The sequence below is a fragment of the Malaclemys terrapin genome, chromosome 1 (assembly GCF_027887155.1).
Source record: "Malaclemys terrapin pileata isolate rMalTer1 chromosome 1, rMalTer1.hap1, whole genome shotgun sequence".
NCBI classification, from domain to species: domain Eukaryota; kingdom Metazoa; phylum Chordata; order Testudines; family Emydidae; genus Malaclemys; species Malaclemys terrapin.
This window is the reverse complement of record NC_071505.1, coordinates 343,138,153-343,158,216: the sequence shown is the minus strand read 5'-3', so window position 1 is coordinate 343,158,216 and position 20,064 is coordinate 343,138,153. Positions and strand designations below refer to the sequence as shown.

Here is a 20,064-nt window from a genome sequence, read left to right as displayed (position 1 = left end):
CACAGTTGTGTAAGAAATGCTGTTCACTTCTCCTTTAGGACTAGTTTCCTAGAAGTAGGCTTAAAATTAATATCTAACCGCAGGAATTCCATGATCCGTAGAAATATTTCTTGGTTTAAACTCATCGTATTGAGAAATTGCATCCTGACTTCTGAAGATCATGTTTTATTTAGGCCAACTACCCTTCGCACAGTGTATGTAATCTTTGGCAGGGTGCTGCTCTTACTTCATGGGAAAGGGAAAAAAAACATTCCAGATGTTCTGTCTGGTCATGCTACCAGGGGGATAATGGTCATTCGAACTAGAGGAAAAAGCAGAGGGGGAGGAAGAGATGGAAGTTACCAAAGGATTTTGTAAAATTGGTCAATTTGGCCTGTATGTTGGAGATGACTTAAAAGGGAGTGTTGTATAGGGTGACCAGATGTCCTGATTTTATAGGGACAGTCCTGATTTTTGGGTCCTTTTCTTATATAGGCTCCTATTACCCCCGACTCAGTCTCGATTTTTCACATTTGCTGTCTGGTCACCCTAGTGTTGTCTAACTGTTTAGACCTGCAGAATGGGAGTGTGGTTTCCTGGGTCCTACTCCTAGCTTGACCACTGAGAGTAGCCAAGTTATTAAAGCCAAAATATTCAAACTTGGGTGCCTAAAATCAGATGCTTAAATTAACATTTATTATTTAGTGGATTTCTAGCTGCCTTTAATGCTATTTAGCAGGTGGAAGCAAGGAAGAGATTCAGCATGATGTGATCGGTCAGCTCTCCATGGGCCACCAGCAAATGTTCTGTGGACCTCCAGGGATCCACAGCCCCCAGCGTGGGAGCCACTGCTCTGGAGCACTGAGCAAAATTCATTTGTTAGGGACAGATGGACACATCCAATAGAACCTATTTCCTGCAGTCAGAGGGGTAGAGGTGGAGACAGTGGTGGCCCTCACTTCTTCCCGTCATCTGTGTTTCTATTTTGTGTTTATTTGCTTGTATTTCAGAGGAAGTTCAGCTCACTAACAAAGATCCTCGATGGGTTGGAGCCTGGTGGCTCGGCTTCCTGGTCGCAGCCACTCTCGTGGCCTTATCTGCCATCCCTTATTTCTTCTTCCCAAAAGAAATGCCTAAAGAGGTAAGAACAGGAATGGAGACAGGCAAGGTCAGCTGCACAAATCGTTCAGCTGGTTTAAACAATTAAGTTCTCTTAGCTCCCATGGCAGGTGGGTTCACTCTAGATTGGGGTGTGAGGGGATGATGGTCTCAGTGAGAATTTCCTGAGGCTGGTTGGGCAATGGAGTGATGCTGAAGTGGGATAAGGTATAGAATATCAATATGCTGTGACGAGATGTTATAAATGTGCTGTTGTACACATGCCACATCTCTCTCTCTCTCCCCTCTCTGCTTCCCTTGTGGGCCACCTGCCTTCTAGAGATGACTGTGAGCTGTGAAGTTTGTATCCAGATTCAAACTTCTTGAAAGTACAAAGAGCTTCTGACAGATGTTCTGATTTGAACTCTTCTCTAGTGTCTGCAGCCCTTACTAGCTCAGATCTGATAACCAAGCAGAGTCCAGCCTGGTCAGTATTTTGGTAAAAGACTACCAAGAAAAACCCAGAGTGCTGCTGACAGTTTAGTAGGTGGCACTCTTCCCTCTCCAGAGGTTCAAAAAACAATGGTATTGAATCCTTATTCTATTCTATTCTATTCTATTCTATTCTGTATAGGTTCTTATACCATGCTCACCCTGTAGTATCTGAGTGCCTTCCAGTAGTGTGTTAAGCAACATGACTACACATCTGTTCCTGACCATGTGACTCATGGTACTTTTCACAAATACTTCCCCAAATTCTACTGTGGATTAGTATATTTTGCTACATAACACGACGCATTTTGTTTCAACTGGTGAAGTGATTTTTCATTTCCTGTTGAAGGGGCTAATCCTGCAACCTTTACTCATTTAAGTAGCCCCTTTGAAGTCCATGGGAATACTTCCATGAGCAACCATTGCTCTATCTCACAAGTGACTGCACGTCAGTGGTGGGCATATTATACTTATGCTCATAATATGTAGTCGGAATGGCACTGTGGGACCCTTCTAACTAAAGGGATGTGTTCTAAATGTAAGATATTATACTCATGGTGTTTGAAAATGCCTTTCACGGGCACTTCTGCTGATGAGTCAGCTTCTCAGTTGTACAGTTCTTTCCCCAAGATCTCTTTCCTCAACCATCCTCAACCAGGCTGAGACTGGTATAGTAGTGTCCCTCTTGTTCCCATCATGTTACTCCCTTTAAATCTTTGACTTTCCTTTGGGTTCAGGGACAAATCAGCAGCTGCATCAGAGGCCAGTCTCAGCTATCACCATTTATAAGTGAATTGCCTCCAATGTGCTAGCCCAGAGGAGTGAGAGATTTCAGATTACTCCCTTTTGCTGTTCTTCCTCTTTTTAATACTCCCAAACCTAAATACATATAACCACTTGAGTGCTGTGCAACATAATGGCTTCATGGAACAATAGGCACTTTCCTTGCTGCCCAGTGTTTCAGTAACACTGTAGGGGGTGGTATGGGCCAATGAATAGGGGGGCACTGGATTGAGAGTCAAGCAACTCTGGATCTATTCCAGCTCTGTGACCTTGGGCCATGTCTACACTAGCGAGCTCACAGTGGCACAACTGTACCGATGCACCTGCACCACTGTAAAATCGCTGTCTAGCCACTCTATGCCAACAGGAGAGAGTTCCCCCATGGACATAGTAAACCACCTCAACTAGCAGCGATAACTATAATTGGACTAAATCAGTTATAAAAGAAACCAGGTAATGTGCCCGAAATAGAGTAACACAAGAAGACACTGAAACATCCTCGGTCTATCCACAGTGCTGACACAGCACGGACAGAAACAGCACCTACTGCCCCACTAATTCTGTGCTCCAATTCTGGGACCAAATTTGGACACTGGCCTTTTCAGGCCTTGTGCCAATTGTTGGTACCCAATGTCCTAATAAGCAGGAAGCCTATCTGTTACCCACACCAACAAGGGAGGAGATATATAGCTAGGCAGATTGAAGGTTCTGCTGATTTTAGGGGCACTAGCACTGCCAGCAGCATTAGCTGCTTTCCAGCCAACTTTGCCTCATGTCCTCCACAGCCCTGGGAGCCAGATGATGACTGACCCTTGCCCAGAAGAGCTAGGGAGGGAAAGGGCTCCCTACACTTTCTCTCCCCTCTAGTAAACCCACAAAAAGTAGACATAATTTAGCCCAATATCTCCTCAGATGAAAAAGACTAATTGGGACATCTTATCTCTCTCCCTGGGGCCAAGGCAGGGTTGTTCTTTGTTGTCCATGTCCTAGGGTTTTCTCCAGCCTCAATTTAAATGACCCAAGTGATGGGATCTAAGTGATGGGAGACTATCCCACAGCCAAATCCATCTCATTTGTCTGATTCTCGGTCTACATTTTCCCTTCGCTGCTTTCATTCCGTCTTAGTTATACCCCATGGATCACCATAAATAACACTTTGTCTGAGACAGGGACCATGTTTCCCAACACACTGCCAGTCTATTCATAATAAATAATAGTGCATCCCACCGGTGTTTGTAGACAATCATTTACCTCCTGTAGTCATTCCTTAGTCAAGATAGATTTAGACCCTGATTCTACAAACCCGTAGACGTGATTAATTTTACTCAATCCTATTGAAATCAATTGAACTACTCGTCTACTTAATGTTAAACACATTTGTTAAACACATTGTTTGCAGGGTCGGGGTCATAGTTAGCTTTTTTAATCTTTCCTCAGAAATCAGTCCCTCCAGCCCCTGATCATCATCATCATCTTCTTCTTCTTCGTTTGTTAATCTGTGAACTCCTCCAGTTTGTCAGTATCTTTCTAGTACAGAGGTGCCTGACAGCAATATTCTAGGGGCAGTCACAGCCAAGCTATCAGGATCTCACGCTGAGGAAGGAAAAAGGGGTCTCTGGCAGGAAGGAGGCATGTCAGGTCAGGACTAGACCCCTCCAATAGCTCCAGCTTAGCTTCATCCCCCGCACTGACATAGCACCACCTATTGGCTCATTTGAAATGACGGCGATTGACACATGCCCAGCGTATTTAACACTTAGGGATTAGCTAATGTCCTAAAGTCTGTCCCTGGTCTCCTTATCATTTTCCAATCCAGGTAATTACATTCTGCCTACTAAAACCTTCCCTGTAGTTTCACTTGGGCACCATATTCATCTTCCCTTCCAATGCTAAACTGTGATGTAGTGTTGTTGTTAAATCATTTCCACAGTGCCTGCAATTCATTGGTGAGTAAAGGGAATCCTATATAAGGTTTGAATGTAATGCAGGTTCCCTTTAGATACCAGCATTATATAAATGTAAGGAATTATCCTTATTCCTCATGGGTCATGTACAAGAAATGTCTTGCCTACAACCACCTATTGATTTAAATTTCATTCTCTGACATTTGAAATTATGTGAAACAATCCTGCTATAAAGTGGTACAACAAGTGGATGACACCTTCTCTTACATAAGAACGGCCAGACTGGGTCAGACCAATAGTCCCTCTAGCCCAGAATCCCCCGATCGCCATGAGTTTTCAAAGATGATGGCCAATGGCTCCGCAATCACATCCGCCAACTCCTTTAGCACCCTCGGATGCAGCGCATCCGGCCCCATGGATTTGTGCTCATCCACTTTTTCTAAATAGTCCCAAACCACTTCTTTCTCCACGGAGGGCTGGTCACCTCCTCCCCATACTGTGCTGCCCAGTCCAGCAGTCTGGGAGCTGACCTTGTTTGTGAAGACAGAGGCAAAAAAAGCATTGAGTACGTTAGCTTTTTCCACATCCTCTGTCATTAGGTTGCCTCCCTCATTCAGTAAGGGGCCCACACTTTCCTTGACTTTCTTCTTGTTGCTAACATACCTGAAGAAATCCTTCTTGTTACTCTTAACATCTCTTGCTAGCTGCAACTCCAAGTGCGATTTGGCCTTCCTGATTTCACTCTTGCATGCCTGAGCAATATTGTTATACTCCTCCCTGGTCATTTGTCCAATCTTCCACTTCTTGTAAGCTTCTTTTTTGCATTTAAGGTCAGCAAGGATTTCACTGTTAAGCCAAGCTGGTCGCCTGCCATATTTACTATTCTTTCTACACATCGGGATGGTTTATTCCTGCAACTGCAATAAGGATTCTTCAAAATACAGCCAGCTCTCCTGGACCCCTTTGCCCTTCATGTTATTCTCCCAGGGGATCCTGCCCATCTGTTCCCTGAGGGAGTCAAAGTCTTCTTTTCTGAAGTCCAGGGTCCGTATTCTGCTGCTCTCCTTTCTTCCTTGTGTCAGGATCCTGAACTTGACCATCTCATGGTCACTGCCTCCCAGGTTCCCATCCACTTTTGCTTCCCCTACTAATTCTTCCCTGTTTGTGAGCAGCAGGTCAAGAAAAGCTCTGCCCCTAGTTGGTTCCTCCAGCACTTGCACCAGGAAATTGTCCCCTACTCTTTCCAAAAACTTCCTGGATTGTCTGTGCACCGCTGTATTGCTCTCTCAGCAGATATCAGGGTGATTAAAGTCTTCCATGAGAACCAGGGCCTGAGATCTAGCAACTTCTGTTAGTTGTCGGAAGAAAGCCTCGTCCACCTCATCCCCCTGGTCTGGTGGTCTATAGCAGACTCCGACCACGACATCACCCTTGTTGCTCACACTTCTTAACTTTATCCAAAGACTCTCAGATTTTTCTGCAGTTTCATACCGGAGCTCTGAGCAGTCATACTCCTCTCTTACATACAACGCAACTCCCCCACCTTTTCTGCCCTGCCTGTCCTTCCTGAACAGTTTATATCCATCCATGACAGTACTCCAGTCATGTGAGTTATCCCACCAAGTCTCTGTTATTCCAATCGCATCATAGTTCCCTGACTGTACCAGGACTTCCAGTTCTTCCTGCTTGTTTCCCAGGCTTCTTGCATTTGTGTATAGGCACTTAAGATAACTCATCAATCGTCCCTCTTTCTCAGTATGAGACAAGAGTCCTCCCCTCTTGCACTCTCCTGCTCGTGTTTCCTCCCGGTATCCCATTTCCCCACTTACCTCAGGGCTTTAGTCTCCTTCCCCCGGTGAACCTAGTTTAAAGCCCTCCTCACTAGGTTAGCCAGCCTGCTTGCGAGTTGTGACATTTCCTCTCTTGCCATGCAGCATTCCATCAGCAGTGCCCATCTCTTCGTATTGCTGGCATGTCACAGCCCCCGGCTCTGCATGCAGCGTTCCATCCGCCTCACATTTCCGGTGTGAAGTGCCCTGACTCCTCGTGGCGCATTTAATCTCTGTTACAATGTACAGGCCTGCATTAGAAACTTCACAGTCAGGCTCCCTGTCAGTGCCACAGTGGGGATAACATCAACAGAAGTAACACAAGTGACTGGGCACTCAATTGGTAGATTAGACAGAATATGTAGCAAAGCTCTGCAGTATGGGCTAAAGGAGAGAAACTTGCCCTAAAACTTTAGAGCCTGATTTCTAGCGGCGCTTCCAGCTTCACATGAGGTCAGGGGGAGCTACTATTAATTATTATGATTATTCCCATATATGGGTGTCTGATCAGGCCTTTTCCTGACTGCCAAGGTTAGCACAGGGCAATGTCTGGGCTGGTTATTTCATTTACTTTTTTACTTGAAGAAATCTGGATTTTCAACAATGACCCTGTGCTATACAACTGATGGGTGAGCTGCTGAGCCCATATGGTGCCCCACTGAAGTCTATGGGCTCTGCGCAGGTGCAGCAGTCTGCTCTCACGGGGCCAGGCTGGGGGTCTAGCTGCTTGAACCCACAATGTGCTGAGAGCCTCCTAGCACATGCTGAGCCCCCACAACCCCTACCAGCGTCAGTTAGAAGAGTTCAGGAGCAATGAGGACGCCGACAGGAGTCAAGGGTATTCAGCAACTCAGAGTCTGAGTAAATCACAACTTCACCTGGATGTTGCCTCGCTCATTCTGAGGGATCGTAACGGACTTTACTGAGTGCCGAATGGGGAGCACTCTGGAAGAGACACGTGGCCCTTGTTCTGCACCAGCACCATTATATTGCAGTAGTGTTCAGGAAGTGAAGTGAAGATAACCTCTGTAATTTTTAGCTTGACTGGCTTATGGAACAAAGCCCCTTTAAGGCTCTTTGACAGTTATGCAGCCACTTATATTACCTATTTTTGGTACTTCCAATAAACATGAACAGCTTAAAGGAAAACACTGAGGCAGAATTCTGGAGAGGCTATTCTAAAACCACATCTAAATTGAGCTTGCCAGCATGGGGGAAGGGTTGTCTTGTGATTAAAGTACATGACGAGCAATCAGAAAAGCATTGTCACAGGCTTCCTATCAGACCATGGGCAACTCACTCAACCTTTGTGCCTCAGTTTCCCCATATACAAAATGGGGGTAACCACACTGGCCTACCTCCTGGGGTTGGGATGTTGTGAGGATTCTTTCATTAATGTTCGTAAGGCACTTGCAGAAGGCATTAGAAATACACTGTATTATTTGAGGAACCAAATTAACAGGGTGTGTTTGTGGCACTAATGTGTGAGCGGCCACAGCACAAGAAGGCAACAGGGATGGATTTGTCTCCGTGTTCAGATTTTCAGCACAAAGTTTTAAAAACAGAAGCAACCAATTGCTAAAAATAATTATCCAGTGTAATATAAATGAGTCCCCTGCAGGTTGGTTGTTTTAATAAAGCACAAACAAAAATAAAAAAAGCTAAAGAGGACCAGCATTTGCTGGAGGAGGTATAATGAGCTGTTTGATGGGAGCTTGACCTGCTCATTAACTGAGGAAATTCATTCTGAATTGATTTTTTGTGGCCTGATGGATTTTTATCCCTTATTTATTTAATATTAAAATAGTATCTGTCACCATGTTTTTCACTGAGTCTCAAGGGCTACCTTCTGCACAGCAGGAGAGACCTCAGCAGGAGCTCCAGGTTAAGCAGAGAAAATCTCTCTCTTGCATTCTGGGGGTATTTATATGTTATTTTTTTTCTAGTGCATCCAAATAAAACTAGATGGCAAAGCCTGTGGGTGCTCTCCCTGCAGGTGAAATACCACATAGCTAGGGACACTATTTTTCTCACCAGAGCCCTATCTTGCTAGCAGACAACTTCCATCTGTTTCCTTTGTGGAAAGGAGACCTGCCTCTTTCTGAACCTAACTGGACTCAGCTACACCTCATTAACTCAAGCATACATAGGAAGTCTGGGGCTTCCCCCCAGCTATTGTCAGCTCAGTGAGTCTCCCCTCCCCCCCCCAAAAGACAATCAGAAAACCTGGTCCCAACACCTGCTGGGATTTGACCTCAAATCCCCACATCACTGTTTGGCTCTGTGGGGTCTCTCTCTAGGGGCATAACTCCAAGCTGAGTGGATCGTGTCTGCAGGGTCTCAAGGAAGGTACCAAAGGGCCAGTATACCTACAACATCCCATTCGCGTAGTATCACAGCGTGACACAGCATGAGCCTCTCAGTTAGCTTAAGCTAAAGGAAGTCCAGCCTGGTCGTGTCTCCCTAAGGCTTCCTGGTGGAACACCCTGATACTCCAGAAGTGGTGCTGGTGGTTCCATAGATGGCGATCTTTCTTCTGAGTAACTCATAGAACCATCGAATCGTAGAACCATAGGGTTTACAAGGAACCGCAAGGGTCATCTAGTCTGACATGGGACAGATTCAGGAATAAGTGTATCTGTAGAAAGCGGGGAAGGAGATGGGATTTGCCTCTGAAGATGTCTGAGGAGCTGAACTCACAGTCCGGCTCATCAGATACCTTCACCATCTGATATACCACCTATAGGTTGCTGGCTGGGAGGTGGCAGTGTGTCCGACTGGCAATGCTGTTTGTGAAAGGAAACACATCCTTCTGAGCAAGAGGACTTCGGAGGGAGGGGGGAAGAAATCATAGTAGATGGGGCTATAATGAAGAACCCATTGATAGGAAGAACCAAGATGGACCCAACTGTGGTTTCTGTACAAGTCGATCTACAATCCATGCTATATATGCTCTGCAGAATGTTATTGAAAAATGACTAGGGCAACAAAAGGAAGTTAACATTACATTTATAGACTTTGCAGCTGCTTTTGCCTCAAAGCATTGATCAGCACTGTGAATACTGCTATGCCAGTATGGGGTGCCTGAGGCCTTCGTTAATGTGCCTGGTGGAGGAACTGTACCATGGTACATTTAGTTGTATGAGGGTCAACAATTGTATTACAGACTGGTTTTTGATAGAATCAGGATTGTGCTAGGAATACATTATTTAACATTCTAATAGACTATCTGATGCCAAGGCTGATTGAGACCAAAGTAAGAAGTGTGAAATTTAAAGATACGTCTTTAGAAGAATTTGAGTATGCGGATTTTATTGTCTTACTTGGAGAGACTACTAACCAACTACAACCAATGCTGGAAGATCTGTGAAAAACTGCAGAATCTATTGGACTTAAGATCAGTGGTGATAAAACTGAAGCCATGCACATCTCCTATAAAATGGAAATGAACAACCTGCCGATGCTGCATGTAGATGACAATGACATTGAATGGGTGAATGGTTTTATTATATATTGGGAGTCAGCTGGCAGCAGGAGGTTCTATAACCAAAGAAGTCACACAACGGATTGGTCTTGTGTCAATGGCATTTCACTGTCTTCAAAGGCCTCTGGGCAGCGAGATGTCTGTGTGAGAACTAAGATACAAGTGTTCAACTTAGTAATGATGACAATCCTGTAATATGGAGAAGAAAAATGGCCACTAAAAACACCAGAGAAGAGGAAACGAAACAGTTTTCAGCTTCAAAAGTTGTGGTGTATTCTTAACATCTATTGGTTTGATTTTGTCACAAACAAGGAGATACTTAGATGAGCCCAGTAAGTTGCAGTCTTGCACTCGTTCGGAACAAGATGACTACAGTAGTGGGGTCATGTCCAACGTGCACAAGAGGGTATGCTTCTACAGGTTTGTAGAGCTGAGGTTGAAGGAAGTTGACCAAGAGTCAAACCTCATGAGGTTGGAAGATGCAATATTGAGGGATGTAAGAAGCCATTAATCCTCATATATTGACTCTTGTTGAAGGAAGAAGATTTGCAAGGGACTGTTCAATATGGAAGTCCATTCACCATCACGCCTATATCATAGCCATGAGAATCTGCTGCTGCTACTGGTGTGCAGGGTTAGCATGCATAGATCCAGCTGCAGGATCAGGCCCTAAGTATGGCTTTAGGCATCCAAGTTTTAGACTGATAGACTTTAAGGTCAGAAGGGACCATTGTGATCATCTAGTTTGACCTCCTGCACACTGCAGGTCACAGAACCTCACCCACCCACTCCTGTAACAGACCCCTAACCTTGGCTGAGTTACTAACATCCTCAAATCATGACTGAAAGACTTCAACTTACAGAGAATTAACTATTTACACTAGTTTAAACCTGCAAGTGACCTGTGCGCCATGCTGCAGAGGATGGCAAAAATAAATAAATAAATCCCAGGAGTCTCTGCCAGTCTGACCCGGGGGAAAATTCCTTCCCAGCCCCAAATATGGTGATCAGTTAGACCATGAGCATGTGGGCTATACCAGAAAACCAGGTAGGTACCTGGGAAAGAATTCTCTGTAGTAACTCAGAGCCCTTCTCATCTAGTTTTGAAAAGTTTGGCCTTGGATTTGAAAATCTCTCCTTTCATGGACTGCCTCCCTGTAATGCTTTTAATCATTGTCATTGCCCTTCTCTGGCCCTTGTCTTTTACTGCAGTGAATACATTAACATGACAGTACATTACTGTACACACAGAGAAATATTAGACATTCATTGTACTTCCAGCCTTGGGAGGAATTTGTCAAAGGGATGATGAGAGGTACTGTTAGTTTCCTTGGGGATTGAATTCTGCCCTGGGTTTAGGTACGCAGCTTCCCTTGACTTCAGCCCCACTCCCAGTCTCACCTGCTTCCATAGGTGCAATACAGCCCCTGGTGAATAAGCCCCATTTCCTATTGGTCACCTCTAAAGCTAATTTTCCTGGATTTCTATATTAATAGAAGCCTGGCACATACTTTACTGTACATATATAATGTCCCAATTTGTTATTTATGAGGTGCTATTCATTACAGTTTGACAGATGAAAGCAGGGAAGGAAAATCCAATTATACCTTTACTGAAAACCTCTGATTAACCTCTCTGAGCACATGGTGGCCTGCAGCTATGGCATCTGAGCTTGTGATCTTCTGAGCTCTTTTAACCTAAGCAGGAAGGATGTTAGTGATTTGGTATTTGGCACTCTTCCTGCTAAGCCAGCAATGAACCAGGCCTCCCGCAAGCACGGGGTTATGATTGTTGAGGTGTTGTGGGTTGTAAAACAAAGGTGTCGTGAGCCTTTGTGGTCATTTAGTACCTCCTGACATTTTTCACCTGGGTAGGGGCTTTTTCTTGGTATCCTGGTCAAGTTCAAACAGAGAGAATTGCATTTTGCTGTCTTAAATTCCTCTTGCAGTTTTAGTTGGATACAGTATTCTTCACTTCTTGCCCATAACTACTGTATATATTGCTGTTAAACAGCTGCCACATACCATCCCAGAAGTGGCTGCCTCTCCATGGGGGGTGAAAAGATTCTTATTTAACTTGTAAACTGTTTGAGAGCCTTCTCAAGTGAAACACGGGGCATTCTCTTTATCCCTCTGTGGATGGAATGCTGGGCTATAAATCAGAATGAATGTGTTTTCATTTCTTTAAATAACACAGCTGTGATGCAGCTTGGAGGAGAAAGTGAGTTCAGTAGAACAGCTGTCAGCGTGTCCAGAACTGAAAGTCTCTTTGTCTTTTCTCAGGTGGTGAAAGGGAGCAAGAGTGAAGTTAAGACGAGCAAAGACTTACTGAACCAGCTTAAATCCAAATCGGAAATCTTGCAAAACCTCTCCTTAACCCAGTTCATAAGAAGTAAGTTGGTGTTTTCCCCTCCTTGGAAAATCTCTGAAGTGACTCCTCTTCTCACCCAAGCATATATCGCCCTCCTAGCAATGAAGAGCTTGCTACTAATATGCACCACCAGTGATAAAAAGTCTAAGATGGGACTATAACTTGCTCCATGTACACAGCCTGACTCGCAGATGCAGCTTTAGCACATAGCCAGGATGCAGTGTGCTAAAGTTTGCTCTGTAGAGCTGTTATTGATCTGATAATGCAGAACGTTTACGAGTGTATCAAACAAAGTACCTCGCACCTCCCCGTATTAACCTGAATGACCTATTTCCACTGTTAGTTCAGCACTTCCTAACAGCGGGCTCTCAACCTCTCACTGCACTGGTGGCAGGCAGGACCTCATGCAAACCAGGAAATGGGGACCCAAGCCTCAAATCTTGCCACCCTACCCTGATGCAGGGTCCAGCGGGAGCAGAGGGAGCATGCGGGAGTTTTGGCCTAGCACAGGGCCCACAGGGAGAGAGAGGAGCCTGCTGGAACCCTGTCCCAGCACAGGGCTCACAGGGAGTGGAAAGAACCTCCAGGAGCCCCGTCCTAGTGCAGGGCCTGGAGGATTCTGCAGGAGCTGTGTCCTGGCACAGGGCCCAGAGGAGCGGGGGGAGCTTCCAGGAGCTCATCCCTGGCATAGGAGTTGACTCTTGCAACACTGCTGCTGTTGCTCAAAAGTACTAAACTTTCTCCACATGTCTAAAGTCATGCCATCAAGGGGGTTACCTCCGTTCCTTCCTAAAATCCTTAAAGGGAACTATATCTGAAGGACCATGAGCGCATATAGGCTGGGAACAGTCTGCCCCTCCCAGTGCAATAAGTAAAATGGGCTCTGCTTGGAAATAGGATTTCTAGAGGTAACATTCTGCTGTATAAAATGTCTGTGCCAGGTTATCTTCATCTGTCACAGCTGGCTTGTCTAGAAATCAGACTTGGCTAATGTACTATGGTGTTCTTATAAGTACAGCGAAGGTCTGCAGGTTTCATTCTTGGAGTGTATTCCAATGGGGGTTTTGAAGGAAATAATCCCAACTGTGGCTCTCACTTTAGAAAAGTGACTTTCTGATGTTGGCCTCATGTTTGCTTCCTCTGAGTTTCCTAAATCTCATCACTATAATTTGCTGGAAGCCCTGATTTTTATTACCCCCAATGCAGAGCTGACCCAGCCATGGGAAAGCGAGCTGGAGTCTCTTTGTTACACCATTCACTTGCTAGCTCTGTTCTAAATTAAACAAGCAAACTGGGTTTTTTTGATCACCTGTTGCCCTTGTTGCATTATCATTTAGGAATATCTTGTTGCAGCTGGTACACAAAGCAAATTTGCTATGGAAAATGTAAAAATAATTTCCTCTGCTTGATAAAGGTGGGAACAAATTCACCTTTTCTTCACCTGGAGTTGTGAGAGCAGCAGACACAGAGCATGGGAGTCAGGATTATTTATTATTATTGCTGCAACAGTGACCACTGCCACCAATCAAGCTCAGGGCCCCATTGTGCCAGATACTGTACAAATACATAGGAAGCCACATTCCCTGTCTCAAAAGAACTTACAAGCTGAAGGCCCGATCCTGCAAATTCTTCTGCACATAAATCAATGCGGTATAGTTCCACCATTTTCACTTATTCATCAGTATTGTTATTTATTTTTAATAGTATCTAAAGTCCTCACTCAGGATTGGGGCCCCATTTTGCGAGGAGGCACTGAACAAATATACTGAGGGATATTGTCCCTGCCCCGAAGAGCTTACAATCAAAAATTACACACATTGTGTTAGTGTTTGTATTGCGGTAGCACCAAGGGGCTCCAATCAGAGATCGGGGCCCACCATGCCAGGCACTGTGTATATATATAACAACAAGGTGGTCTCTGCACCAAAGAGTTTACAATCTAAGTATACGATGAGAGCTAACAGGTGGATACCACAAACAGCCAGGGGAAGTGCAAGGTAACAGTGAGGTGAGACTTTGCAAAATTAGGCCCTAATATACAACCAGCTATAATCCATGAATGTAATAAACAACAGGAGGAAAGGGAAAGGAGGATGAGGGAAATAGTAATAAGATTTCCTATGTGCACATCTAGACAGTAGCCTATTTTCAGTTATTTTTCAAAGACACTTGCCTTTTCTGCAATGTTTTTCATCCCCTGGCAGGGCCGGCTCCAGGCACCAGCCGACCAAGCACGTGCTTGGGGTGGCACCTTATAAGGGGCGGCCAATGTTGGGGTGGTGGGGGGCATGCGTGGTGTTTTTGTTCGCGGGGCTGCGCTCGAGGGTTTTTTTTGTTTGTTTCGGCGGCACGGCGCTGGGGGGGGTGGGGATTTGGGCGGTCCGGCGTGGCCCAGCGTGGCGCTCCAGGGGTTTGGGCGGCCCAGCGCAGTGCTCCGGGATGGCGGAGGTTTGGGCGGCCTGGCGCGGCACTGGGGGGGGAGCAGGGGTGTTGGCCGGTGCGGTGCTCCGGGGCTTTGGGTGGCCTGGCGAGGCGCTCGGGGGGGGGCAGGTGTTTCAGTGGCCCAGTGAGGCGCTTGGGGGGTTTTGGCGGCCCGGTGCGGCGCTCAGGGGGGTTCGGCGGCCCGGCGCTCCAGGGGCAGGGGTTTGGGCGGCCCGGCCCGGCGCTGGGGGGGGGAGGCGGTACGGCACTGGGGTGGGGGGTGTTACGGCGGGGCGGCGCTCTTCTTTTTTGCCTGGGGAGGCAAAAAAGTTAGAGCCAGCCGTGTCCCCTGGATATTTCTACTGAAATTTCACATCTTCCTATTTCTGTTTGTTTCCAATTCTCTATTAAGCCTCCACATTCTCTATGGCTGAGACTCTAAGATATATTTAGTATATCTTATACTATATACTTAGTCCTGCCATGAATGCAGGGCACTGGACTAGATGACCTCTCAAGGTCCCTTCCAATCCTATGATTCTATATTCTAAGGTCTTCCAGGTAGAGACCTGACTGTAAAGTGGCTAGTGGTACATAACTAAGAAATAATAACACTTACTAAAGACTGCACTGGAAGTGACATTCCAGAGCTGTGATGCTGGCACTCAGTACTGGATTGCATTATTGGTATAGTACTCTAGAGACACAAATAGCCTGCTCATTGTTAGCATTTAACACTGATTTCTAAAAGCAACAATTGCAGCAGCATTCAGTTACAAAGCTTCTGCCCCGTATGTTAAACTATCTGATATTCCTAGACCATGGCTAAATAAGCGCCTTATGCCCTTTTGTCTGGGTTCGATGGATAGCTGCGTTATTTGCCTGCTGCTCTTCATACAAGTACTGTTCTATTGTTCCAGTACAGAATAACTGGCAGCAACGGATATCTCTCTAGGCTCCATGTCCAATGGGATGGTAAGACTATAAGTAGGCAGACCTGGGTGTTTAGGGGTGTGTGTGTGTACAATATATAGAGAGAGATAAAATGTTGATATCCAGTGCCACTTTACATTGGTCAGTCACTTTATATGAGAAAACTCCTATTGACTTCAATGGAACCAGAATTTGGATTTAGATATAAATCTGGAGTAACTCCAGTGAAGTCAATGGTCTCATTCCCAGTTTACCCCAGTGTAACTCAGATTAGAATTTTGCCCCCAGTTTCTATTATTTACCTTATTTATTTTGTTCATTCTTTCTGATGCTAAACTTTATTGTTTTATTGGCTTTAATAGTCTTTTGTGCGCAGCAGCTTATAAAAACAAAATATCTGCAGAGTCTCCAGTCTGAATAATCAATAAACTTTTATACTTCCTGTTGCTGAAAGAGAGGCAGAGTGAAATTTATGTGATGGAGAAAGAAGGGGAAAAAATCCAATTTTTACTCCACGTTGCTGTTTTGACATTTCAATGCAGTAATATAGAAGTTTGGCATGTAAACAGTATCAAGGAAACAGTTGTCATGTCACAAGGTACCAACATTCCACTAAAATCTATGTCAATAATGAAGCTCTGAACACTGTGGATCACTTCTGCTCTCTCGGCTCAATTCTTACCAGCTCACTTAACCTTGATAGGGAACTTGACGCGAGACTCGGTAAAGCTTCTGTTACCTTTGGCAAACTTACCTGATGTGTTTGGAATAACAAGTTGCTAATCCTGAACGCAAAGGTGTCTGTTTATCAGATTTGTGTCCATAGTACCCTCCTTTCAGTTGTGAAAGCTGGGTTACGTACCGCAAGCAGGAGCAGAGATTCAACAGTTTCCACCTCCACTGTCTTAGAAAAATCTTTGGAGTTACTTGGGACCAACAGATCACCAATAACAAGGTCCTTGAAAGAACCAACCTACAGTCTACTCTATGCAGACTATGCTGGCTGGGACACATGGAGGGTATGCCTCAAGATCATCTGCTGAAGGCTGCGCTCTATGTCCAATTTAAGAACTGCCTGCAATGCAGTGGAAGGCCAAAGCTCCAGTACAGCGACGAAGTCAAGAAGGCCTCAAGAAATTCAGCTTTCCCAGTGACAACTGGGAAAATCCTGCCCACAATCGCTCAGTTTGGAGAACCCGGGTTAAGACTAGTGCTGACACTGCAGAGAGCCATCAGACAGCCCACAGGCGAGCCAGGAAGCAGAGTGTGCTTCAGCTTCCATTTGGTGAGTGGACCTGTAGCCACTGTAGGAAGGTCTCCTTTCATCTGACATTATGCCTTCTCTCTTTAAAACCAACATGAATGGGAGGTGTGTGAGCAAGTAATCTAAATATAGAGCTAAGAACCTGGAACTTGGAGAAGCATAGGAATTAGAGATGGAAAAGACCTATTATGCCCTCTAGTCCATCTTCCTGGAGCCACTACAAGATTGTTCCCTATAGTGAATTAGCTAGTGCATTGTTGTTGTTTTCACGCAGCACAAAAAGGCCCTAGTGGCTACTAGCACTTACACAGGAAGGTCACCAATCTAAGTGTCGGTGCTGCTCAGCATGAGAAGGGGTAGCAGCATCAGTACCTGAATGGGGATTTAACACAAGAAGGTTTTCCTGATATTCATTCCAAATTTTCCCTTTTTAATTTAATCCCATTGCTTGTAGTTAGATCCCCAGATACCACACTAAATAATTCCTCTCCCTCCTTAGCGTTTATACTCTGTAAAAATACATATTAATAAATCTACACTCTATAAACATTTTGAAGCTCCAACGTTCTAGGTGTAAGTGCTATGTATTATTTATGGGCCACATCTAGAGGCCATCCTGACCCAGTGTTTACTGAGCCTTTACTCAGGCAAACACCCATTGGCTTCAGTGAGTTCCCTCTGGATTTGGTTCATTATTAATATTAAAGCACTTTCAAAATAGGCTTACAGGCTTTGGCACTGGGATCCCACAGTGACAGGCCTGAGAGATGGCCATTTCCCGGACTGAGCTCACAGATGCCAATTATAATTAGAAATGTTCTTTTGGAAAGGAAAATATATTTCACAGTGTATTCCCGGTGGAAAGTGCTCTGCCGTCTGTTAGCTTTCACACTGCTGGCCTGAACAGAACAGGAAGAGCTTTCTTTTAAAACTGATGGCTTAAAAAAACCTACTTGGAGCTGAGCCAAACTTTGGGATGATTCCATGTGACACGCAAGTTTATGTTGCAATTCAGCAAAGAATTTGAGTATATGTTTAAGGCCATTTGCTAATTAGCCAAACACTTAAGTGCATGCTTACAGTGCTTCCATGCTTTGCTGAGTTGGGCCTTAAATTGCTCAGTTCAGCTGGAGCAGAAGGAAATGCCCAGATGGGCTGTTCTGTTGATTTAAAAGTTACAAAATGAAAATGACCATTAAAGAACAAATTGTGCTGTCACCTACACCTGTTCAGCCCTGTTGACTTCAGTGAGATTACATGGGTGTACGTGGGAGCAGAATTTGGCCCTAGAGGTCTGATCTTGCACAACCAAAGTCAATCGGATTTTTATCATTGACTTCAGTGAGACCAGAATTGGGCTCTTATTCTCCTAGTCTGGACTCCTCCTCCAGAACCCAATCCTGCAAAGTGCTGAGCTCTCTCAACTCCTCTGGAAGTCACTGGGAGTTGTATGTACTGTGACTCTTCCAGGCTCAGGCCCAATGGGAGAAGATAATGGTTTATAAATATCTGAGGAGTGAATTTCAAGGGTGGGAAGAACTGTTTCTATGTAAGGAATGGGTAAGGAATGGTGTCCCTAGCCTCTGTTTGTCAGAGGGTGGAGATGGATGGCAGGAGAGAGATCACTTGATCATTACCTGTTAGGTTCACTCCCTCTGGGGCACCTGGCATTGGCCACGGTCGGTAGACAGGATACGGGGCTAGATGGACCTTTGGTCTGACCCAGTATGGCCGTTCTTATGTTCTTATGCTCTTAAAGCAGTTAAATGAATAATAGCTAGCAATAAGAGGATGAAATGGTGTATGGGAAAAAATTCAGGCCAGGCACTGGGGATGTTTTCAAACAATGAGGTCAGTTACCCAAGGAAAGTTAGCAAAGCTACATCACCAGAATTACTCCAAATTAGAAAAGCCAGAATACAACAGGGAGCAGCCTTGGCTCCTACACAGATGGTCTGGATGACATTGGGCTACCTCCTTTCACATTCGTACTCCCATTACAGTGACTGGAACTAGGTCATTTCCAGCTCTACTATCTATGGTTCTATTGAGGGATGTTCAGTTCGGTGGATAGTATTGTGCCCAGGAAATGAAGCATAGTATGGGGTACAGAGATGGGCAGATATGGGAGGTATTAGCTGCCACATTGAAAATGACAGAGAGTCCAGCCCGAGAGTCCCAGCCAGGACGAAGCAGTTCTCTGACAGGAGAGGCTCATTAAACTCCTGCGGGGCAGGACAAGCTGTATCTGTGCCTGGCACTAGGAACAGGTGCACTTAGTGCATGCACCAGGCAGACTGTGCTGAGACGGGGGAAGGGAGCTGAGAACAGATAATGCTCAGAGCATAGCAAAGGCACCTGGACACTGAGACGAAAGGAGAGGAGGTGAGACCATCCATTGAGATGAATAAAGCATTTCACACCTCTCAGACATATAATTCAGGATTCATTCCTCACCAGGGGGTGTTCTAATTCAGTTGGGACCACCCCAATGAGATGTGTGGGTCACTTCATACCCACTTCACCTGCTGCCAATGGGTGTGCAGAGTCCTTGTCCCATGCACTAGGCCCAGTTATGAGGTAGGGACTCTGGAGCTCAACTCTCTTCTCTTTCTCTGCCTACAGCTGGTACACACACTCCTCACAGCTCTATCATCCTTCCCATGGCCCCTACCAGGGTCTTAGAGTGGCCAGGAGGAGGTAGGAGCTGGTATCTGAGCTGAGAGGTGTGTCCAGAAAGTACCTTTATGGCCATCCACAAGTGCCCTTTAATCATGCCCATCTCACCACTTTCTCGTTAAGGCAGAGATAAGCCTGCCCGCCCCTAACCTGTGCCCTTCCAGAATGTTGAGTTCACGTACACTGAAATCTCTGAAAACCAGGAAATAGGGGGAAAGTACACAACATCCCCACCCCACAACCTTAACTCTGACCTCTTTGAGTGATGCCCCAACCTGCCCCGACAGACATTGCAGCACTCTAACCTCCCAGATAATACTAAGGAAAGCAGGGACAGCGTACATGAATGCTGTAGGAGAAACTGTTACAACTTGTCTTCATTAGGCAAACAATTCATTTAGTCGGGCTTAGAGTATGTCTACACTGCAATGTGCCAGCTGACTCGGGCTAATGGAGCTTGGGCTAAGGGGCTATTTAACTGCAGTGTAGATGTTTGGACTTGGGCTGAAGCCCAGATTCTAGGACCCTGAGAGGTGGGAGGGTCCCAGAGCTCAGGCTGCAGCCAGAGTCTGAACATCTACACTTCAATTAAACAGGCCTGTAGCCTGACCCCTACAAGCTCTAATAAGCTGTCACGGGCCAGCCGCATACCCATAGACATACCCATAGTGACCAGGAGTTAGCTACACCTGGCCTACAGCTGACCACTGTGCCTTCTCTGCATCCCAGAGTTGTGAGATGTTACTAGTACAAATCCCCACGGCAAGGATCAACCATTGTGGTCCTCTGCTTGGATGACTTACATAACTCAGTGGCAAAATGAGGGAT

General features: G+C 45.4%; 1 protein-coding gene across 1 annotated transcript in view; it reads left to right on the top strand.

The window, feature by feature from the left end:
- The window catches only part of SLCO2B1 (solute carrier organic anion transporter family member 2B1), a 101,745-nt gene that overhangs the window by 44,470 nt on the left and 37,211 nt on the right, over positions 1-20,064 (top strand). Inside the window, exons 7-8 of the mRNA XM_054015909.1 lie at positions 990-1,120; positions 11,852-11,960. Of these exons, the coding sequence (XP_053871884.1) occupies positions 990-1,120; positions 11,852-11,960 (240 nt within the window). The remainder of the gene's footprint in view (positions 1-989; positions 1,121-11,851; positions 11,961-20,064) is intronic.